The sequence below is a fragment of the Mesoplodon mirus genome (genome assembly GCF_964341445.2).
Source record: "Mesoplodon mirus genome assembly, chromosome: 4".
NCBI classification, from domain to species: domain Eukaryota; kingdom Metazoa; phylum Chordata; class Mammalia; order Artiodactyla; family Ziphiidae; genus Mesoplodon; species Mesoplodon mirus.
Window position 1 is genome coordinate 33,283,492 of NC_138979.1, and position 23,851 is coordinate 33,307,342.

The following is a 23,851-nucleotide window of genomic DNA, read 5'->3' on the forward strand; positions in this document are numbered from 1 at the left end:
CTCGGCCCGCTGGCCCAGCCCCTCTGTGCTGTGCTCTGCCCTCACAGGACCCCAAGCCCCTGCCATATCTCCGCCACGACCAGCCCTACACGTTCGACATCAACCTCTCTGTCACCCTGAAAGGTACTGTCGTGGGGTCGAAGGGTGTGTCCAGCAGCTGGGTGGACCCTGTGCCCACGTGCCATTGCCCAGGTGGCTGCTGAAGCTTCTGAAGGGGGGAGGTGATGGGGTGCCACCTGCTGCAGACTGGGAGACACGTGGGGCTCTTGTAAAGAACAGGAAGGGACATCCTTATGCTCATTGCGAGCCGCACGGGGCCCATGTGGCCTTAGCCCCATAGCACCGGGCCCTCAGCTGTTAGGGCCAGAAACCGTGGAGTCTGGGACCTCCACCCTCCACTTGAATCCCCTCTCCAGCCTCTCCAACCAAAGTCTGCCGAGCCTCTGCTCACACGCCACTGCCAACCCCTCACCCTTGGGTGGCATGTTTTGTCCAGTGCCCGTTTGAAAGCCTGTCCTCGTGGGCCTGGCTCTGTCCTCTGGGACCACACGGAGCCAGCACACCTAGCCCCCGGGTCCTGCTCTCCGTCAGCCCTGAGAGCCTCGCAGCAGGGCCCACGTCCCCCTGAGGCTGCCCGGCTGGGCTGAGGTAACAGGCCAGTGGAGCAGTAGTAAGAGAGAGCCGGGCTCTGCAGGCCACGGCTGGGGTTCGAGTCTCCGTTCCGCCCCCGCCCAGCGGTGGGACTTTGGACAAGTTACTGAATCCGTCTGTGCCAGTTTGTCGTCTGGAAAGTGGGATAATGGTGGTATCGACTTCAAGGTGTAATTGTGAGCGGTAAGCAAGTCGATTCACATCAGGGTCTAGAACAGCACCTGCACCTGGCTAGAATCAGGTGTCACTTTCCGATCCTGATGGGGGCCCTTGGCGCTGGGAGAGGGCTAGTCTGGGGGATGCACACAGACCTCCTGGGCCACACTCTGGCCAATCTCTTTTCTTCCTAGATCTCTCTCCTCTTTTTGTCCTGTTTATATACCCCAGGCTCTGCTGTGGCTCTCTCACTGCAGCTTCCAGGGTCTCCATCCTTCACGGAGGTGATTCTGGCAGCAGGCTGTGTCCGCCAGGAAGAGGAAGGAGCTGTCTCCCTCGGGAGGAGGATGCTCCACGCAAGAAAGGGCTCCTAGGAAGAGCCTCATAGCCACCAGAGCGCCCCTGGAAAACTGTGCTGGTCCCACACTTTCACGTTATCAATTGGGAAAGTGAGGCTCAGAGAGGAAAAGGGATTCACCCCGAGTCATTTAACCAGCCGATGAAAAGGCTGAGACTACAGCCAAATGTCATAAGCTCTAGGCTGGTGTCCTCCTACCCACAGATGCCTCTTTGGAGCTCATTTCTGTCTTGTTTTCATCCTGACCATCTGGAAACATCCAGGGGAGTGCACTGTCGGAGAAAGGGACAAGATTATCAAGAAGCTGCAGTGCCCAGAGATGTAGAAAGACCTGGAAGAGGGAGGACCGAGTGCAGGGATGGCTTCCAAGACCCTTCCCCACACCAGTCCTGAATGTGCAGTTCTGATGTTCTGAGTTGGGGTCTGGGTGAAGCAGGCCTGGGGGACCCTGACCTTCCATGGGGCCGATAAGCACACCTGTTCTGTGCAACCTCAGAAAGGAAGACAGGGCCAGGGGAGGAAGGCCAGTCCTTGGGCAGTAGAAGAGCTTTCTGATTATTAGCACTCTTCAGAAATGGTACAGCAATGGCCTGGTACCTTGTGTGTAGTAGGTGTGTAATTGTTTAATAAGTATTGTTGAAATAGTAGCACATTATCCATCACGGGAGGAGTTGGGCAGGGGACAGATGGCCTCAGCTGTCCAAAGGGCTCTGGGGGGCATGGCAAGTCAGTTTCAACTTGTACACTGTCTCCAGTTGATCAGCTTCCAGGAGCATCGTGTTAAGGGGGGTTCTGAGGCTACCTCTGATCTCGGAGGATACCAGTACTGTGATCAATTTGTGCTGTTTGCCGTGGGTGTGGGAGGAGGAAGTGGTGTCTTGTGTGCATCTCTTTGCCATCCGTGGACTAGATCCTTTCTGTGGACGGCTCCCAGCTCTGATATCCTATGAGCTCATTGGTTCATGGACTTTTTAGGTAGAATCACATTAGACAATGGGAAGCTTAAACCACAAAACAGTTTCCCCAACAAGGTGGGTTCCTCCCTCCTTGATGAATAGAATTAGTTCTCTTTGTCAATGTTACTTGTCTTGTCTACCCAACAGGAGAAGGAATGAACCAAGCAGCTACCATATGCAGGTCCAATTTTAAGGTAAGCTTTGAAGTTAGGCAAACTGCTTTTTGGAAGTGAGGCAGACCTTTCTTCCTGGGAGGACCAGGGGAATAGCATCCATTTTGGGCTATGATGATGGGTCAGCATGTGGACCTAGAGCTTCCATGGCCCTGTTTCTTTCCAAAGAGGCCAGGAGGTCACAGAGACCCCTCCAGATGGAGGCTGCATGGACACGGCCAGTGCTTTTCCTGGCGAATAATAGATATTCCTCTAAGGGGCTAGTCCCTGACATCTCCTGTCTTGCCAGGGGCTGGGTTGATCAGAGTGACTTATTTTTAAGTGAACTTTTAATTGAAGCATAACACATAAATATGAAAATGCACACATTATAAGTGTACAGCTCAATGAATTCTCACAAAACAACATCCCTGTGCAACCAGCACCCAGATCAAGAAATGGGAAACCTCCAGGACCTCAGCTGTCCCCTGGGGCCCCTTCCAGGCACATCACCACTCTACCCGTCAGGTGTAAACTTTCTCCTGACTTCTGTTACCCTACATTCATTTTGTCTGTTTTTTAAATTTTATAAAAACAGAGTCATATGGTATATACTCTTTTCTTTCTGGCTTCTTTTGTTTTAACATTATGTTTCTGAGATTCAACCATGTTGCAGTTTGCAGTGACAGTTCATGATTCTTGGCTTTTGTATCGTGTTCACAGTATAAATGTTCCACAATGGATTTTTCCATTCTACTCTTGATGGACATTTGGGTTGTTTCCATTTTTTTTTTTTTTTTTTTCGGTACGCTGGCCTCTCACTGTTGTGGCCTCTCCCATTGTGGAGCACAGGCTCCGGACACGCAGGCTCAGCGGCCATGGCTCACGGGCCCAGCCGCTCCGCGGCATGTGGGATCTTCCCGGACCGGGGCACGAACACGTGTCCCCTGCATCAGCAGGTGGACTCCCAACCACTGCGCCACCAGGGAAGCCCCTGTTTCCATTTTTTGGGGCGGGGAGAGTTACTGTGAACATTCTAGTCCAAGTCTTTTGGTGCATGTATGTGCGCATGTCTGTTGGGTGGATATCCAGGAAGAGAATTGCTGGGTCATAGAGGATATATATCCATACTCAGCTGAGGGGTACTTCCAAACACTTTTCCAAAGGGCTTGTTCCAATTTATACTCACACGAGCAACATGTAAGCGTTTTGGCTGCTCCACATCCAAGTCAACACGTGATGTCTCCGGCCTTTTCATTTCCGCCTTTCTGGGGGATTGTGATTTCCGTTTGCATCTCCCTAAAGACTGATGCAGGGCTTCCCTAGTGGCGCAGTGGTTGAGAGTCTGCCTGCCGATGCAGGGGACACGGGTTCGTGCCCTGGTCCGGGAAGATCCCACATGCCGTGGAGCGGCTGGGCCCGTGAGCCATGGCCGCTGAGCCTGCACGTCTGGAGCCTGTGCTCCGCAACGGGAGAGGCCACGACAGTGAGAGGCCTGCGTACCGCAAAAAAAAAAAAAAAAAGACTGATGCAGCTGGGCACCTTGTCATATGCTTGTTGACCATTTGAGCATCCTCTGATTCAATGTATTCCTTTCTCCTCCCGTCTCCCTTCTAATTTAACTTTATTCTGGGCTCCTTAGGCTACTAAGAAGGAATAAGGGGGCCTCCTTGAAGGGGTCTCTTGGGTAAGAATCCATTACTAAGATTTCCTCTGCCTGGATGTGTAGCTCCAGGAGTGGCAGATCTGAGAAGCTGTGACCTTGGAGAGGCGCAGGCGTGCCGCCTCTGAGCTGCTCGGGGGCGTGTGGTCCTTGGCCTGCTCCCACCAAGCCTGACCTCCTTCAGTGCTCCTTCATTCCTCAGTCTGCTCTGAGGTCCTGTTTGAGTCGTTCAGCTCTGTTGCCCAGTGTCTGTTCCAAAGCCCAGAGTGGGAGAATAAAAAGGAGGTCTTTGCTCATGAGAAGCTTCTGCTATGACGAGGACCTAGACCTTGTCAACTTAGGACTCGGGTAATCACAGGACAGGGTGGAATTATGGACAGATGAGCACATTGCAGATTGAGGGTCTGAGCAGTGAGTTCGGCTCCTCACGGAGCGCTTCGTGGAGAAGGTGGGTTAGGGGAGGGCTGGAAGGGGCAGGGGAGCGGAGGCTGTAGCTCGTGAAGGGGCGGGGAGAGAGGCGGGGAGGGTCACAGGGTAGCTGCAGGAGGACAGCTCGTCCTTGCTCTGAGGGCCGGGAGAGAGCCCAGGGAAGGCCTCGGTGAGTGGCGCAGGCTGGCGGACTGCTCCAGGAGGCTGGGAGAAGCCCGCCCTGCCCGTCCCCACCTCTGTGTCCCTCGCCCGCAGTATATGTACTGGACGATGCTGCAGCAGCTCACTCACCACTCTGTCAATGGCTGCAACCTGCGGCCGGGGGACCTCTTGGCTTCTGGAACCATCAGCGGGCCGGTGAGTATCTGCTTGCCTTGGGGGCTGCCCACCTGGAGCACCCCTATACCCCCTACAGACTGGAGGGCCCTCAGCTCTCCCTTGAGAAGGGATTCCAGCCCGAAGCAGGTGTATCTTTCAACTCTGTCCTGCTCAGAGCTTCATCCATCTCTGGGTGCAGGAGGGGCTTCTTTATCAAATTCAGAAGAGGCTGGTGTAGGGATGAGAGGCTGTGTCCTGTGTACTGGGGGAGAGTGAGAGTGACACGGGGGCAGACGCAGGAAACCACTACAGTGTCTGGTTGTCACCACCTCACAGTGCCCCCACCCAGGATGAGTGGCCCACTGATTCCCCCAGCCCCCCTCCATGAGCCCTTGGTGATGACTTTTGGGTGGTGCATGTACCAGTCACTTCCAGCAAGGTCGAGACTGCAGGCTCTTTGACGGAGAATCTCTTCCCAGTGGGTGGGGTCAGGCACCACAGTGTCTGGGTAAGCCGCAGCCTCTGGAGTGGGCAGGGGCCTGGCAGGAGGGGCCTGGGCACGCTCGTCCAGCATCCCGCACCTCCGCGTCCTGGATGGAGTGAGCAGGGCAGGTAGGGTGCCCGGCCTCGAGGACACTTCTGCAGTGGTCCCACCGAGGCAGGGTCTCTGAGGACCGCAGGATCCCCCGCCCCTTCCCAACGCCCCCCGGCCCCCGCCTTGCTAACCACTGCCCACGCCAGATCCACCACGCTCACCGTGATGTAAATACCTATCACACCTTCTTCCCTTTCCCGTTATGAAGGAGCCAGAGAGCTTTGGCTGCATGCTGGAGCTGTCGTGGAAGGGAACGAGGGCCATAGAGCTGGGGGCTGGACAGACCAGGAAGTTTCTGCTGGACGGGGATGAAGTCATCATCACAGGTGAGGGGGCCGGGGCCCGTGGGCATCCTCTCCTCCTCGCCCGCGGGCGCTGTCCTACCCATCAGCCCAGGAAGCCATCTGTCCCAACTCGTCCCCACTCTGGCAGTCCCAGGTGTGTGTCTGCTTGTACTGGCCTTCGCCCCAACCCTGGCTGCCGGGGACTTTATTTTTGTTTAAATTAAAAAACTTTTTTTATCTTTTGGCTGCACCACGCGGCATGTGGGATCTTAGTTCCCCGACCAGGGATCGAACCCACGCCCCCTGCATCGGAAGCGCAGAGTCTTAACCACTAGACCGCCAGGGAAGTCCCTGCCAGGGACTTTAAATCGGAGCCTCCCCGAACCAAAAAGACTGCAGAAGTCCCGCTTTGTCTCCTTCCTCCCTGAGCGAAGTTCTAAAATAATGGCAGGTTCCCATTGTTCTGGACTCTGCAGTGCAAAGACCCTGTGTCCTATGACCTTGTGCCCTATGACCCTGTGCCTTATGACCTGGCTGAGTTAGTGACGAGATTTCCCAGCAGCCCATTCCGAGGAGGTCAGGGCACCCCTTACATCTTGGGGGGTCATTCTGTCGACCACATATCATTGCTGGAGAGGAAGATGCCGCCGTGGTCAGCAGCCCGCTGCTCAGGGTCAGGCGCAGGTTAGACTCCCACATCCCCACAGGCCCTGTGACCTTCCTCAAGTTATTGAACCTTTCTGGACTCAGTTTCCTCATCTTTAAAATGGAGTTAATGATAGATACAGTAGTTACCCTCACAGCATGGTTGTAAGGATGAGACGAACCAGTTTATTCCTTCAGGGGACGTTTCTGGAGCAGCTGCTGTGACTCCCATGCTGGGGTTCCAGTGGTGAACAAGGCAAGTGCAGGATCTGCCCCCTGGGGTCATGTTCCACTGTCACTGCTGCATTTGCATTTTACAGGTGGGAAAATGAAGGCCTAGCAGGGGGAAAATAACTTGCCCAGGATCTTGTAACCAGTAAGTCATGCATAATCAGATTGCGCATCCAGGCAGCTTATCTTCAGAACCCCAATTCTTAAGCCCTTTGATAATATCTAAAGAGCCTAACAAGGTGCATGATACCTTGTGAGTGCTTAAAATTGGTGACGGTCTTCACCGTTGTCCTCATTGTCATTGCTGTTTTTTCCAGAACCCAGTTTTGAGAATGCCCAGCATCCTGACCCCTCCTTAATAGGAGTCCCTACCTGAAGCGTGGGAATCAGCCACGCCCATCTGCCCTACAGGCAGGTTAAGGGGGCACCCGTTCTCTGCACTCGCTCTCCACATCCTGGTCTCTGCCTGCCGACCACACATTTCCCTTCCCGTGTCCTATTGTCACCCCTACTTCCTGCCCCTGTCTTGGTACTGCTGACTCTCTGCTCTGTGGGCTGGGACCTTGGACCCATTTCATCTGCACATCCTGTCGGCCATCCCTTTGAGGTGTCCTGCCATCTCTGTGCAGCTGGCTTGCTCCAAGCACCATCCTTCCGTGTCTGGATTGCTTGCACAGCTTCGCTCCAGCCCCCTGCAATCCATCCTGTTCATGGTGCCTGGAAGATCATCTTCAGGTCTGCTTTCCCCCTGTTACTCTTCTGTTTCTGATTTTCTCATGGCACCGTGTCGCCTGTTTCATTAAATTCATACCCTTCCCTCATCTGATTCTGTACCCCACAATTGAGCCTCATTCTAATCATAACCCTGCTTTCCCTACTGCCTGCAGACCTTTGAGCTTAAATCTGGCTCAGTTCACATGATGCCTTCTCTGGTTGCTCAGGGACAATCAGTCTGTCCTCTCCACAAGCAACTCACTGAATTCTGGTTAATTGTACGCATGTCTGTTTCCATGCTTGGCTAAGAGCTTGTATTAGTTTCCCAGGGCTGCTGGAACAAATGACCACAAACTTGCTGGCTTAAAACAAAAATGTATTCTCTCATGGCTCTAGAGGGCAGAAGTCTGAAGTCCTGGTGTTGTCAGGGCCACACTTGTTCCAGAGATTCAAGGGGAGGACCCATTTCCTGCCTCTTCCAGCTGCTGGTGGCTGCTGGCATTCCTTGGCTTGAGGCCACATCACTCCAGTCTCTACCTCCGTCTTCCCATTGCCTCCTCTGCTTGTCTGTCAAATGTCCCTCTGCTTCCCTCTTATGACACACTTGTGATGGCATTTAGGGTCCACCCAGATAAGCGCCTCGTCTTAAGGTCCCTAACTTAATCACACCTGCAAAAACATTACCATATAAGGTAACATTCACAGGTTGCATGGTTTAGTATTTGATACCTTTGGGGGGCATTAGTCAGCCTACTACAGAGTTCTTAGAGGACAAGGTCCAGACCTTACCTCTCTCTACAGTCTGACTGTGTGCCAGCCACATAGTGGGTGTTCAGTGTGGTTGTTGGTTGGTTGAATAAATGAAGTGGATTTGGTAGAGAAGATGTAGGCAGAGCTCAAGACAGCAGCAAATGATGCCCAGAATTAACCAGTAAGTACCCATTTTGCCCCTACTGTTCCTACAGCCCTATCATACCCTTTCTTATACCAGTTTTAACTAACGGTTCCTGAATATCTGTGGGGGCCAACCATGTTACAGCCACGTCCATTTCCATGATTCTGTTTCATACTCACAGAAGCCCTTGGGGAAAGTCATTGCCCTGATTTCACAGAGTAGAAAACTTAGGTTGATTGGAGGTAGGTTATTGGCGGAAATTCACACACTGAGGGAGCAGGATACAGTTCGGGTCTTCTGATTCCCTTGCCAGCTTTGATCAAGAGGTCCTACAGTGCTTGCCAGAGCTACTGCAGGCCCTCAGTCGTGGTTCTATGGATCGAGTGAAAGCGTTTTCTGAAGTTTTGGTTTGAGGAAAGGAAGGAAGGAGATGGGATGGGAGAGGAGGAAGTGACGGCTTCAGCTCTCTCTCTTGTCACTATTGTATAAGCCCCCAGCTAAGCCGCTGTGGACCTGGCGGCTGCCCAGGGCCTGGAAGAAAGGAGATGAGTACTCAGGCAGATGGGATTCACATGTGTTCTTGGCATTTGAGCCAAGGAAGGGGTGAGGAAGGAGCCACAATGCTGCGAGGGCCACTTGTTTGTCTGTGTACAGTGCCTTGTTCCAGAAAGATTTACGGAGGCCAGGCAGAGAAATTCAGAGAAAGGCAATTCCTTGGATCTGAAGATGCACATGTTGGCAAGAAAATAGAGAAACAGGAATAGATTGGTGGAATTCCCTGGAACAAGAATAAAAATTACCATTTGGCAATAGAAGAGGTATAAGTTATATATTAATCAAACAAAAAAAAAAAACAAACAAGAAGAAGAGATTTCACACTGAAGGAGATGCCTGACAAATTCTAGGGAGTGAATGTGGCTGAGACTTGAGCCCTGTGCTTGCATGTGGGGAGGTGGACCGGGGGCATGGGCGTGTCAGCTGTGTTGCCTTTGCTGAGGTCACCACAGTGGGCAGAGTGCTGTGCCCTCACCTGCCATGACCCCTCTGGCACCTGATCCGGGTGAGCCACCCTCTTGCTGGAAGCCACGCTGGGTTTCTGTGGCTCTTTTCCAGCCTTCTTCCTACTCCTCTGGCTGTACCCTCTCAGATGCCACCTTGTCATCTCCCTGCTCTCTCATCATGGGCGACTATTCCCCAGATCCGTTTCTAACCACTGGAATGATAAAGTGTAGAAACCAGGATCTGAACCCAGGCAGTTGGGTTCTAGGGTCTGTGCTCTTAAACCAAAATGTCATGTTGCCTATGGTGCCATGTGGTTCTCATTTCTGGGAGACCAAAAGCCCCAGCCCAACCAATGGTATCCACTCCTGTGCTCCAGCCTTGGCCAACCTTTTGGGCAAGGAGGCCTCCTCTGTCTACAGAACAGAGCACCCACTGCCAACCCCAGGCATTTTGGGCTGTTCCTGCTGCTGGGATGCCCTCCACCCCCTCCCACCATCCTTAATCCTCCATGTCTTCTAACGCCCAACACAAGTTCCATCTTTTTTAGTATTTCCATTCTTGTTTCTAGTGTTGCCACAGACTTTTCCCTTATATCTATATTGCTTTGACCATTTCCATAGGAATATAAGAGAAGGAAAATGTTAATGTATAGAATCATGCCCTATCTCGAGCCAGAAGTCTAGCCTAAAGCTATTTATCATTAACTAAAACACAAAATCATTAACTAAAACACAGTCTTTAACTGAAACACAAGAAAACCACGATGAAGACAACAGTAACACAACAGCAATTTATTGTGCACTTACTGTGTGCTAGGTACCGTGCATGTCACTTTACCTGCATTATCACATTTAATTCCCATGGTGCTATTACTCTGATTTATAGATGAACCATTGGAGGTCTAGAGAGATGAATCAGCTGGACCAGAATCACACAGTTGGCAGGTGACAGCCCTGGAATGCAACCAACTCCCTTGGAATGCAAAGCTCACCACCTTCACTTCCCCACAGTTGCAAGCCCTTCCCATTTGCTTTCCCAGATCATTTCCTTTAGTTTCATTCAGTGACATAATACAGTTGGGACTCCCCTGAAGCTCTGGTGGCAGAGAAAACGCTGGTTTCAGGCCTGGCTCTGCCAGTAACTCAGCTGGGTCTGGCTCCCGTCTCTGGGCCTTGGGATCTCCTCCCTCTGGGAAGTGACGGGTGCACCCTAGTGTGCTTGCAGGCGTAGCATTCCAGGAAGCTGGAAAACTGGGCTGTAGCTATGGATTCTCATTCCCATTGGTGGGATGGAGTGGGGACTAGGCGGAGGCTCAGTTTTCAGGAAAGGGCCAGTGAGGTCAGACAACATTCCAGAGGAGATGAGTATACTTTTCTCTTCCATTTCCATGGTTGATGGAGTCCAACCCAGGGAGGCAGGGAGCTGCTTTTCCCCTCTGCCCAGGGCTCGGTGACACGCTCTGACTTGGGTGCAGACTTTCCTCATGCTCTGGCCTCTCGGGGCCCTCCGTCCCTGCCTGAACGCACCTACCCCCAGCTCCTCTGTGCACTGGAGAGTAGCAGCTTGGGAGTCTGGAAAGACCTTCCTCAGCTGGGTGCAGAGCCTCACTTTTCATCCTTTGGGCCAGTGGTCTCAACCAGAGTGGCTTTGCCCCGTGGGGGACATTTGGTGACGTCTGGAGACAGTTCCGGCTGTCTCCGAATGGCAGCCAGGGATGCTGCTAAACATCCTAAGTGGACAGGACAGCTTCTCATGAGAAAGAGTCATCTGACTCAAAAGGTCGTCTCTGACGTTAAGAAACCCCATCTAGACCATCTGCCTGCCAGCTGTAAAATGGGGAGGAAGTGGCCAGCTTTCCTACCAGGATGTAATCGCTTTGATAGATGATTGATGAATTTCTGCCAGGTTTTGCTTTAATAGGCTTTCCCCTCCCCCCCCCAGGGACACGAATATTTCTGAGCATTGAGATTCTAAAGTGACTGATGGAAAAATAATGAAAGAGAATAGGCAAGGATGTTGCTCTGGACAAAAGGTGACACTGAGTGTTAAGGGTCAGCGCTGGGGTGGCAAGGATGTGCCTTGGTGATGCCGGGGAGGGCGAGGGGCTGGTTTGGGGATGTTGCTGGTGTCCAAGCTGCCACCTCCCCAGAGAAGGCCAGCAGTCAGAGCAGCCCTCACAGGGAGGACCGGTAGGATGACTGGGCAGGTGGGGGGAAGTGGGAGGAGACAGGCTGGGTAGGCTGTACTGAGCTACAAGTGGCCGTGAGAACTGTCCCTGGGCTCACTGGAAGGGCTCATTGGGACGTCCCTGACCCCGCCGCCCAAAGCTGTCTTTGGTCTCAGTGTTCAGTTGGCTGGGAGTCCTCTCAGCAGTGAGCTTCGATTTGTTTCTCTCGGTTGTGGGAATATTGCAACTCCTTGCTTTCCCTTCTTCACATTGGGTAGCAGAAGGCCTAACTCCAGATATGGGGGTCGTCTTCAGCAGGTGAGGGGGTCTGGTGGTGTTTTGTGTAACTCAAGGTCACGGGCATCCCCTGCAGTGGCCCTCGTGTTCGTCATGGGCCAGGTGGCCGTCACCTCAACACTGCCCTAGCTCATGGTGCTTGAGAAGCATCTCAATCTGAGGAGCCTGGGAGCCTCTGTATAGGCCTGACACTCATAAATCTATGTGTTTCCATCTGTCTTCTCTCTAGGGGCCACTGGAGAGGGCGCTGTTTAAAACGTAGCTGTAAAACACAGCTTTCACTGTCTTGCTGAAAACTCCTGAGTCACCTCAGTGCCCTCAGGAAAAGGTTCAAACTCCTTAACATGGCTTCTAAGAACACTCTGTAATCTGGCTTCTCAGGGGACCCCACACAACAGCTTCACTGAATAAATGCACCTTGTGCATCTCTCGCCTGGGTCTCCGTGCCTTTGCACACGCTGTTCCCTCTGTCCGGCACACCCTTTTCATTGTGTCCCCCCTGGTGAACTCATATCCACCTGTCAAGTCCCAGCTCTGATGTTCCCTCCTTTCTGCTCCTGTCTCCTCCATGCTGCTCTCCCAGCTCCTCATAGACTTTTCTGCTCTGACTCAGACAGCTGCTCCTACTCAATGGACCCTTCTCAGGTCCAGGGACAAGGGCCTCCTCCTCTCTGCCTTTCTGTTGAAATGGAATTGAGAGAATTTTGTTTAACATCTGCTCTGGGAGAGATGTCATGCTAGGGCTTCAGCCACGTGTTTCATCGAATCCTCACAACCCTGAGAGGTAAGGATTGCTATTCCTATTTGCAGACAAGGGGGCTGAGCTCAGAGGTTAAACAAGTTGCCCCTGATCCCCCAGCATAGAATCATCATAATGGCTGACACTGAGCATTTCCCCTGGGCAAGGCACTCTTTTGGAGTTCTCTGTGTAATAACTCATATCATCTTTGCAACAGCCCTGTGCAGTGAGTACTATCATTAGATCCATTTCACAGATGAGAAAACTGAGTTCCAGAGACTTCCCTCGTGGTCCAGTGGTAAAGACTCCACACTCCCAATGCAGGGGACCCAGGTTTGATCCCTGGTCAGGAAACTAGATCCCGCATGCTGCAACTAGGCTAAAGGAGCCTGCATGCCACAACGAAGATCCCACGTGCCACAACTAAGACCCGATGCAGCCAAATAAATAAATAAATATTAAAAATAAAAAAAACAAAAATGAAAAGAAAAGAAACTGAGTTCCAAGGGGGCTCAAGGTCATGGAGCCAGTAGGTGGAGGAGCCAGGCTTTGAACCCAGTCAGTCTAGCCTCAGGCTAATTAGCAAGCCTAGGATTTGAACTCAGACTTACTTACGGAGAGTTGACCTATACCTATTCCTTTACCTCTCAGGAAAGCCATTGTGCCATCCTTGCACCGCTTGTGAGGGTCCCTGACAGTAGGGAGGGCCTGGAGTTCCATCCTGGTGCTCCTGCAGCTCTGCCCAGCTTCTGGAGAAGGTGGTTTTTCTGTCGAAAATACCTGTTTGTCATTCTGATGGCGCCTTCCTGCCTTGGGCCCAGCTGTGTGCTGACCGGCACTGTGGCCACTTGGGCGTTGGTTCCCCTGAGCCCAGCAGCTTTGTGGCTGACCCCTGTCCTCCTCTGTTGCAGGACAGTGCCAGGGGGACGGGTACCGCATTGGCTTTGGCCAGTGTGCAGGAAAAGTGCTGCCTGCCCTCTCAGCGGCCTGAGGTTCTCTCTGCTTTCCTGGAAACACAAGCCTTGAGCACTGCCCTCTCCACCTCCCTGCGGGGGACCAGGGGCCCCCACTGAGGCCACAGGCCTGGTTCTTCATTCAGTAATAAATAAACCCATCGTGCTCCCTCTCCATCTGAGCCTGGCATGGCTCTGAGTGTGCAGCGTCTCTTCGTGTTCTTGGTTTGACCCAGTGGGTCAAGGTGTGTACTGCTTCCTTGAGAGACATTCATTAATTTGTTTTCTAGTTTTTATTAGTGAGGCTGAGGGTCTGATGTTTCTCCTCAGACATTCCAGAGCTCCCAGTATTCTCTGGAACATGGAAAAAAGAATGGCACTTGTATTAGCTTAGAGTCCTCCAGAGAAATACAACCAAGTAGATGTGTATATAGAGAGAGACATTTATTTTAAGGAACTGGCTTATGTGATTGTAGAGGCTGGCAAGTCCAAAATCTGCAGGGTGGGCCACAGGCTCGAGACCCAGGGAAGAGCTGCAGTTTGAGTCTGAAGGTGGTCTGCTGGAGAATCCCCTCTTCCAGGGAGATCAGGTTTTTTCTCTTAAGGCCTTCAGCGGACTAGATGAAGCCCACCCATATTATGGAGGATAATCTGCTTTACTCAAAGTCCACTGACTTAGATGTTAATCTCATCTGAAAACTACCTTCACAGCCACACCTAGACGGATGTTTGAACAAATATCTGAGTACCGTGGTTCAGCCAAGTTGACACATAAATTTACGCATCACAGTACCCCTCACGTTCAGTATTTCTTGGGGCCGACTGATGGACGTACGTGGGGTGCAGACTTGGTTCAAGGGCCCTGTAGCCATATCAGCACATTATGAACCTTTGGCTGAGCCCCCAAGTCAAGGGTTCACACACCTGAACTGTGAAAGGGCAGGAAAAGGGCCAGGGGCTTGCCTTTCTCCCCTTGCAAGCCCACCAGAGTCAGGAGAGTGAGTCTTGCCCCGTCTCCTCTGCCCTGACCACTGCAGACAGGCAGCCTGGTTCCTGGTGACCACAGGGGAAGAGGATGCCTGGTGACACATCTTGGGCCTAATGGACCCCACACCAGGGCCTGGGAGGATGACTGAGCCTGCGGAGCCTGCCCATTAGATCACGCTACTCATTCATTCATTTATTCACCGAATCGTTACTGAGTGTGTGTGCCAGGCACTGTACTAGGCACAAGAGGTGCAGCGGTCACAGAATAGCTGTGACTTACAATGCCCTTGTGCCCTGTGATGATTACTTCCTAGTGGAGGGAGACAGACAGGAAACAAATGGACAAGGAAAAGATACATACTATTGAAATGGAGCGGACCCCATGGTCTATGCCCCCCATGTCCTCCGCCTGCCTTCTGTCTGTGTAAAAACTTTAGCCAAAGGATAAGTTTAATCAGAGAAGTGAGAAAATGCAGAAGCAAAAGAAAACAGTCAAAGGAGACCAAATAATAATAGTTTAGTCATTAAGCATAGTCAAGGACCTTTAGTTCCTTCTCAAGGGCTATAGATAATTTTCTGAGCCATATCCTGTGAGCTGTCTTATAGATACTGAAACCCACACCAGGTGGAGAAGTTAACTACCTGATGACCAGACTGTAGCCATGACGTAAACTGCCACAATCCCGAGAATTGGCCTCAAAGAAATGGAAACAAACCAACCCTGGAACTGAAGATTAACTGTACTTAAAACCATCAAGATGATGGTGGTCAGACCACCTATGACCAGTTTCAAGATGACTGTCAGAGCTGTTTCTGCATGTAGCCCCCTCCCTCTGTCTATAAAAGCTCTTGCCCCCTGATTGTTGGTTGGGGGGGGAGTCAGCCTTAGGACAGGAGTCCGCCCTCCACCCCCACCCCCAACATCCAAAGTAAAGCAAACTTTCCTTTCCACCAGCCTTGCCCCTTCATTGGCTTTGAGTGGCTAGCAGCCGGACCCCACTTTCGGTTACGCTATGACAGATGGGGATAGGTTCTATGGAACAATGGGTGCCGTTGTAAACAGGGTGGTCAGAGAAGGCCTTAGTGCCTCTGGTTCTTGGTGCTTTTTTGCTAGAAAGCTGGAGGAAGTGAGGGATCAAGGCAGATGGACATCTGGGGCAGAGTGCTCCAGGCAGAGGGTCCAGCCAGTGCAAAGACCTGAGAGTGGAGCATGTTTATCAATTCGAAGGAACATTAAGGTGTTTCTCACCTAAAAGCATTTTGGATCCAGGAAGTCTGGAGTTTGTATGGCAACTCCACAGTGTCATTAGGGCCCCAGGGTCCTCATCCTCAGCACATGGGGTTCAACCTCAAGGTCACCGCATGGTGCAAAAAGCTGCTGGAGCTCCAGCCAATACACCCAAGTTCCAGGCTTGCAGAAAGAAAAAGAGGTGAGGGTTGGGGGGATGAAGGGCTGAAGGGCCCTCCTCCTAGATGAGTTAGGTACCCTTTGAGCAGCCTTCCTGAGAACCCCATACTACACTTTTCTTGCGTTTTATTGCCAAGAACATAGTCACAAGACCACACCTCATTGCAAGGAAGGCTGGGAATATAGTCTTTTAACTGAACACATTGCTTCCTCAGCTTAAAATCAGAGCTCGACTGCTAAAGAAGAAGGGGAGAATGGAATCCTCAGGGGTGGGGTGCAGCTCATAGTCTCTGCCACACACAGGCTGGGAAGCATCGTGCTCTGAGGCTGAACTGGTCTTGCACAGCTGATTTTATTCCACGAAGTTGTGCACTGGGGCCATGGTCTTCAATGCTTTGCTGATTTCAGTGGAAATCCTGTACAGTAAGTTCCCCGCATACGAATGAGTTCCGTACCAAGGGTGCGTTCGTAAGTCCAATTTGTTCGAAAGTCCAACAAAGTTAGCCTGGGTGCCCAACTAACACAGTCGGCTGTATACTGCTGCTTTTCACTTGCTTCCAGACATCCTGGGCTTGAAATAAAGATACTGTACTACTGTCCTCTATACAGTACCGTACAGTAAAGTGCACAAAAGCACAACCACTTGTAGAGGATGCGTGCATGTGACAATATACTCAGGACACGTGAACTAACAGCGTGATTGGACATGCAAACGCACGTTCACATCTTTGAAAGTTCACAACTTGAAGCTTCGTATGTAGGGGACTTACTGTAGAGTCACCAGGGTCTCCCAGAGCCCTACTATCTAGATAAGATTGATCCAAACATGTATTCTCTGAATTTGGAAGACCAAAGTCATCCTTGGGTTTGTTCTTAATTCCTGTGGGCTGTGTTCCCAGGGCCACCTCTGCTCCTGCTTGCTTCACTGAAATCTCTGTTCTCCACCTTGTGTTTGGAATTGTTCCCTTAGCTCTATCTCCTGGCATCAGCATGCATGAGTGACCCATCTTGTTTTCCTCATCTAAATACACCTAAAGAGCTATTGCACATGGCAGATCTTCACCAGAGGTCCCTGGGTCGTGGGCAAAAGTCATCTAAAATCATTATCAATCCACTTGCCCGCTGGCACCAGAGAGTGCTGATGCCAGCTATGGAGATCACATACTTATCCCCTCACTGTGCATTTAATGGGCTTAGGGGCTGGTGATGCTGGATGAACCCGCTGGATCTGGCCCTGGAGTCTGAGAAACACACAGGGTGGATGTTAATAGGGGGTCTGGCGTGGGATTTCTCCAACGATTACTTTCCCTTAACCTTCAGCAACATGAGCCTCTTTGTTTTCCAGCCTCAATCTCGAAATTCCCATTGCCAGGTTCACATGAGAAGTGAATTTAATAGTCTTTAGTTCGGGAACCGAGCTCACTGAAACCTACCTGTGTATAATGGTAATGAAATAGACAAAAATGCTTTTCATGGTCAAATCTTCTCTTTTTAACAATGGTATGTTAAGAACTAGAGACGTTTGATCAAATAGATGGAGCTGACAGATCCGGTGATGAACATCCCAAGGCAAATTGGCTGTAATTATCACTGTATCTTCCTTATTAATTCATACTTTGTTCACACTTCGTGTTTTAACCAGTGGCCCATGATGAATCTAAATGGATGACTATGCAACTGAGAATAGAATCCTTTTTTTTTTTTTGTGGTACGCGGGCCTCTCACTATTGTGGCCTCTCCCGTTGCGGAGCACAGGCTCCGGATGCGCAGGCTCAGCGGCCGTGGCTCACGGGCCCAGCCACTCCACGGCATGTGGGATCTTCCCGGACTGGGGCACGAACCCGTGTCCCCTGCATCGGCAGGCAGACTCTCAACCAATGAGCCACCAGGGAAGCCCTAGAATCCATTTTAAACTTCACTTGAGGAGGAGGAGCAAGCCCAGCGATGTTTCTGCCAGGATGCAGCCTGCTGGAGTTTCTGCTGGAGGGTGTCAGAGGGAGCCGGCTGGACTCACGGGCGTGCCACTATCCTGAGCATGGCAGGCACTGGGTACCAGGGCCCAGAAGCCCCTGCCCTGGGCGGGTGGGGAGCAAGGAAAGAGGAGCCTTGTTGCTTTCACCATGGGACTTCCCTGCCCTGCGCCTGCTCACTCACACTGGTTTACCTTAAAATGCCATTTAGAGGGCTTCCCTGGTGGCGCAGTGGTTGAGAATACGCCTGCCAACGCAGGGGACACGGGTTTGAGCCCTGGTCTGGGAGGATCCAACATGCCGCGGAGCAACTAGGCCCGTAAGCCACAACTACTGAGCCTGCACGTCTGGAGCCCGTGCTCCGCAACAAGAGAGGCCGCGATAGTGAGAGGCCCGCGCACCGCGATGAAGAGTGGTCCCCGCTCTCCGCAACTAGAGAAAGCCCTCGCACAGAAATGAAGACCCAACACAGCCAAAAATAAATAAATAAATTTTTTTAAAATGCCATTTAGAGCTATTCTGAGGATGAGGGTAGATTTGGGCCAAGATAATGTTTTGAAGACAAGGGAACTTTAGGATTTCTTTTTTTTGGCTCCACCCCTCAGCATGTGAGATCCTAGTTCCCCGACCAGGGATCGAACCCACGCCCCCTGCATTGGAAGCACAGGGTCTTAGCCACTGGGCCACCAGGGAAGTCTGGGAGCTTTAGGATTTTAAGTGTCATAATTAATAATTATCTCAAAGAGTCTCGATACAAAAATGGACCTCCAAAGTGTTTACATTTAAAATTTTCTTTTCTTTCTTTAGTTTGGGAGCGTGTTCCTTTTAGCAACCCCAGAAAAATTAATGTGGCAGGGTTGCATTCCACAGTAAGAGTTTGTTTTCTGTGTATCTCTCTCTCTCTGTCCTCTCTGATACCCCAGGGCTGAGGGAGAGGCAGAAAGTTACTCAAAGAACTACCGATCTATGGGAGATGGTTACAAATGATGGTTGCTTGAAGGGTCTGTTTTGTCTGTTTGGCTTTGGTTTTTTTCTGCTCTTAGAGAGAAACTAAATAAGACTGGGGCCAGTCTTATTTTGAGGCTGTCTGCCAACAGCACACAAAACCTGGAACAATAAGACCTTTCTTGAAGCGGGATCTGGATGGAACATCTCTGTGTCTACAGAGGACTTGATCCCAGAGATGAATACACTATTGCTGTCTGTGATTTTTGAGCAATGTCTGTCTTCATTAGATTTTAAGCTCTTGGGGGCAGAGTCAGCTTTTGCTCATGGAAAGTTCTTCATTACCTAGCACAGAGTAGGCACTCAATATATACTTGTTAAATAAATGAATGAATATCTGGGAGATTATTGGGGACAGGGATTATGTTGTATTCATAAGTCCACCCCTGCTTGGCCAAGAATACACATGGAGACCCACTTATGTCTCAATATTTAAGAGCTACAAGTGAAGCTACAAACTGTTAAATACTCTCTATTCTCCTACCTTGGCATACACATTTTCATAATTACAAAACAAAAATATTTGCAAAGTTATGGTTTTTATATGGTTGAAAACTGGCAAAATATCAAATATAAATGAATATAATTATCATTGCACTTGAAGAGTGTTGATGGGCTGGTGATGTTGGAATGAGCATTAAAGATGTACAAATTCATGAATTGCTATATCAATATTTTTAAAATAAAATTTTATTTTTTAAAAATTTTAGCTTTTCTTGCCTTAATTTCATTAGAATCACTAATTATCCTATCTTAATCAAGCTTTTCACATAATTTGGGTTTTACTGACAGACTAATGTAAATGATTACAAAGTGAATTGAGTTATACTCAAAGTATATGAAGTGTAAATATTTTCATCAACACCTTAAATGTTAAAAATTGAAAAATGTACTTTATATTCATTTCCAGTTATTTTTCTTTGACATTCAAAATTATCTATTAAAATGTAAAGGCAAGATACAAATTAAAGAACATCAGCATTTCATATCAAGCTTATTTAAATCAAGTTGAAATGTCTAAATTTATTTTTTTTAATTTGATTAAATCCTATTAAGTGCTTTTTATAAAAATAAAACTATTCATAATCCTAGTGTTCAGTGTCCATCTGGTTGCCAAAGTAAAGAATTAGTATCACGCTCCATTTATGTTATGTCGAGACTTATGTACATATAAATTAATATGAATTAGTTAACATTGCAAAATGTTCCCTAATTGCCATGTGCAGCTGTTGTGAATCCCGTGCCAGAACCACAAGTTGGAAAACAATCAAGAAAATGAATTTTGGGTAGGACCGAAAAATGACACAGGTTGGGGCAAGAATCAGTTGTATCCGTGCTAGGAGGAAGTACTGAGTGACCTAATCCATCTCTTCTCTTACCAAAGTGCTTTCACTCCCCCGCACCCCCGCAGGAGGGAGGACGCCCCCATCGCCAGCGCTAGCAGTGACCCAACACACGGCTGTGTGGCATTCACGTGGGCACTTTTATTTTGAGGACGCAGCCCAGAGGTGTGAAGAGGCGTTCCCCTGGGGTCTGGGCAGTATTACTCTTGAGAGGTTACATAGGATACAGGTGGGGCCGCATCAGGATGAGTCCCAAGGGGAGAGGGGCCCGCGTGCTCTTGAATATATTCATTTGTGTGTGTATGTTTGTGATATGTTGAGCCCTCCGGGGCATGGATCCCAGGGAAAGCCTGCCTATTCCCCAAGCCTAAGGGCACTATTGCTTCTTTACCTCCATCTCTGGACCCACCACTGTCTCTGATAGTTTTTTATAAACGAAGAGACTTGTTCATTTCACATAGCTAGTGAGTGGCAGAGCTGAGACTGGATTCCTCATCTTTGAACTTCTAGGGCAACACTTTTCTCAGCCTGGCAAATTGCGGTGTTTTGTGGGGGTTTTTTGAGAAATGGTAACATTTTATTACCATTAAAACAAATCTTTTTATTTGGAAATAATTTCAAACTTACAGAAAACTTGCAAGAATTAGGATAGTATAAAGAACACCATATAAAGACCACACCAGAAGTCTCTGGCCATATTTAACTAGTGTTAACATTTTACCCCATTTGCTGTGTTATTTGTGCTCTCTCTCTTTACATGTACATATGTTTATACTCTCCAATATGATATATGTAAATGTATATACTCAGACTAGTTTTTCTGTACCATTTAAGGGTAATTTACATATATTATGGTCCTTTATCCTTAAATACTTCCGAGTGTATTCTTAGCACAGGAATATTTTCTTTTTTTTTAATGTTTATTTTATTTATTTATCTGTTTATTATTTATTTATTTGTTTATTTATTAACATCTTTATTGGAGTATAATTGCTTTACAAAACTGTGTTAGTTTCTACTGTATAACATAGTGAATCAGCTATATGTATACATATATCCCCATATATCCTCTCTCTTGCATCTCCCTCCCAGCCTCCCTATCCCACCCCTCCAGGTGGACACAAAGCACCGAGTTGATCTCCCTGTGCTATGCGGCTGCTTCCCACTAGCTATCTACTTGACATTTGGTAGCGTATATATGTCAATGCTACTCTCTCACTTTGTGCACAGGGATATTTTCTTACATAACCGCAGTACCACTATCAACCTCATGAAATTTAACATTGAGGCTGTCAAATTGTGGAACAGTGGCTGGAACTTTGATTTTGACCCATGGAAGTAGCTTCCTAAGAGCAGGGCTGTGCTTGACTCATCTTTGTGTTCAAACCCCCCATTAAACAGTAGCTGCTCATAAATGTGTGTGGCATTGTATCAAGGAGTTCCCTGTTTCACAGCTATGAGCTCAACACAAAGCTCTTCTTTCAAATTATCTTAGAGCTGTATTTGGTAATCTAAGAGAAGGAAACAGTCATGTGCATAAGAATGGTCATTGGAGCACTGCTTATGTAACCCAAATTTCAGCCTGCTGGGTGTCATCCCATCTTTTAGCCCTCTGGGGTCATTCTTTCCTTAGTATATATTCATAGGAAGCCAGAGCCCCCATTCTACCTTCAGGGTGAAACCCAACATTTCCCCATTTGATGGGCTGTTATGAAATGGGGCTGGCTGATACTACAGAGTATAATTATGGGGGGGAGGCATGTATCAACCAGCTGCTTCTCTGTGTAGTTAGGCTGAAGGCTTCTGAGTTCTGTGGTTCCTCTTAATTATTGTATCAGGACCAGAGGGCACTCCTTTTCTTGGAGAAGGGAGTACAACAGAACTTAGCAAGGTCACCCTGTCCTTGGTGCAGAAGGGAGGAGAGATAGTGAGCCAGACTTTGTAAGAAGCCCAAGGGGCATCAGTGACAGACACTCTGATCCCCTTTCTGAAGTATTCAAAGTTAGAGAGTTGGTTTTGGAGCACTCGGCGGGCCATGCCTAAGATCTGTTGGCAGGGAAGAGCATCCAGGGCTCAGTGTAGGTTATTCTCTCTCAAGCTTTCCAGGTGATTCTGATGCACGCTAAAGTTTGAGAACCGCTGTACCAGAAAATACTTTCTACTGCATTCCAATTAATAAAGATAATAGGTTCTGCATCTGGGGATGCTCGCAGCGCACTGCACCCGGCCCAGCTTCTTTCAAAATGTCTACCGTTCATGAAATTCTCTGCAAGCTCAGCTTGGAGGGTGATCACTCCACACCTCCAAGTGCATATGGGTCAGTCAAAGCGTACACCAACTTTGATGCTGAGTGGGATGCTCTGAACACTGAAACGGCCATCAAGACTAAAAATGTGGATGAGGTAACCATCATTAACATTTTGACCAACCGCAGCAATGAACAGAGACAGAATATTGCCTTCGCCTACCAGAGAAGGACCAAAAAGGAACTTGCATCAGTACTGAAGTCAGCCTTGTCCAGCCACCTGGAGACAGTGATTTGGGGCCTATTGAAAACACCTGCTCGGTATGATGCTTCCGATCTGAAAGCCTCCATGAAGGGGCTGGGGACCGATGAGGACTCCCTCATTGAGATCATCTGCTCAAGGACCAACCAGGAGCTACAGGAAATCAACAGAGTCTACAAGGAAATGTACAAGACCGATCTGGAGAAGGATATCATTTCCGACACATCTGGTGACTTCCGCAAGCTGATGATTGCCCTCACGAAGGGTCAAAGAGCAGAGGATGGCTCTGTCATTGATTATGAACTGATTGACCAAGATGCCTGGGATCTCTATGATGCTGGCATGAAGAGGAGAGGAACTAATGTTCCCAAGTGGATCAGCATCGTGACCGAGCAGAGCATGTGCCACCTCCAGAAAGTATTTGAAAGGTACAAGAGCTGCAGCCCTTATGACATGCTGGAGAGCATCAAGAAGGAGGTCAGAGGAGACCTGGAAAATGCCTTCCTGAACGGAGTCCAGTGCATTCAGACAAAGCCTCTGTATTTTGCTGACAGACTGTACAACTCCATGAAGGGCAAGGGCACTCACGATAAGGTCCTGATTAGAATCATGATCTCCCACAGTGAAGTGGTCATGTTGAAAAGTAGATCTGAATTCAAGAAAAAGTATGGCAAGTCCCTATACTATTACATTCAGCAAGACACCAAAGGCGACTACCAGGAAGCGCTGCTGTACCTGCGTGGTAGGGATGACTGAAGCCCGCAATGGCCCAAGGGTCCAGGATGGCTGCTCCATGCTCCCAGCTACCAGTTCTACACAATCAGCTTGTGGCTCTCAGTCCCCTTGTGCCCATCCCTGGGAAGATGACGTTAGCACTGCCCACCCCACCCGCTCCATCCTTAGTTTAGTTGCCTCAGCATTACCTGGCTTTCCGATCTAGTCTCTCTTTATAGTCAAAGAAATGAACATTCCAAGGAGTTGGAAGTGAAATCTATGATGTGAAACACTTTGCCTTCTGAGTACTGTGTCATAAACAGATGAATAAACTGAATTTTTACTTTAGGAAAAAAAAATTAAAGGTAATAAAAAAGAGTTCACCTTCATCGGGCAGGGGACAGTGGTACCCCTTAATTGCATTACCTCAGGGATTTGCCATTTTCCTTCTCTCTGTTGTATTGTAGGGGCCCTGATCATCTTAACGACCCACAGAACTTCATGAGTGTCTATTATATAGATGACATTATGCTAACCGGCTCTGGTGAAGTAGCAAGCAACACACATGGCACATGCTTGCGAGAGGGTGAGAGAAAACCCTTATGGAAGTCCAGGAGCCTGCCATATCGGAGAACTTTCTAGCGTTCCAGCAGTCGGGGGCATGTTGGGATATTCCCTCTTAGGTGAGAAACCTTGCTTTTCCTTGCATCAT

The 23,851-nt window shown here is 49.3% G+C and overlaps 2 protein-coding genes across 10 annotated transcripts in view; both read left to right on the forward strand.

Moving 5' to 3' along the window:
• The window catches only part of FAH (fumarylacetoacetate hydrolase), a 37,411-nt gene extending 21,311 nt beyond the window's left edge, over nucleotides 1-16,100 (forward strand). For 5 of the 9 annotated variants that reach the window (XM_082619597.1, XM_082619603.1, XM_082619604.1 and 2 more), the window contains 5 exons: nucleotides 48-123; nucleotides 2,269-2,315; nucleotides 4,621-4,722; nucleotides 5,487-5,604; nucleotides 13,164-13,382. In XM_082619597.1, coding sequence (XP_082475723.1) covers nucleotides 48-123; nucleotides 2,269-2,315; nucleotides 4,621-4,722; nucleotides 5,487-5,604; nucleotides 13,164-13,243 — 423 coding nt within the window. In that variant the 3' untranslated portion in view covers nucleotides 13,244-13,382. The other 4 variants (XR_014293942.1, XM_082619599.1, XM_082619600.1 and 1 more) reach the window with 4 other exon arrangements.
• Nucleotides 16,101-22,114: 6,014 nt separating this feature from the next.
• Nucleotides 22,115-23,271, forward strand: LOC309803102 (annexin A2-like). The gene has a single exon (XM_082619013.1). The coding sequence runs from the start codon at nucleotides 22,162-22,164 to the stop codon at nucleotides 23,179-23,181; it is 1,020 nt and encodes a 339-aa protein (XP_082475139.1). The 5' UTR covers nucleotides 22,115-22,161; the 3' UTR covers nucleotides 23,182-23,271.
• Nucleotides 23,272-23,851: the final 580 nt, after the last annotated feature.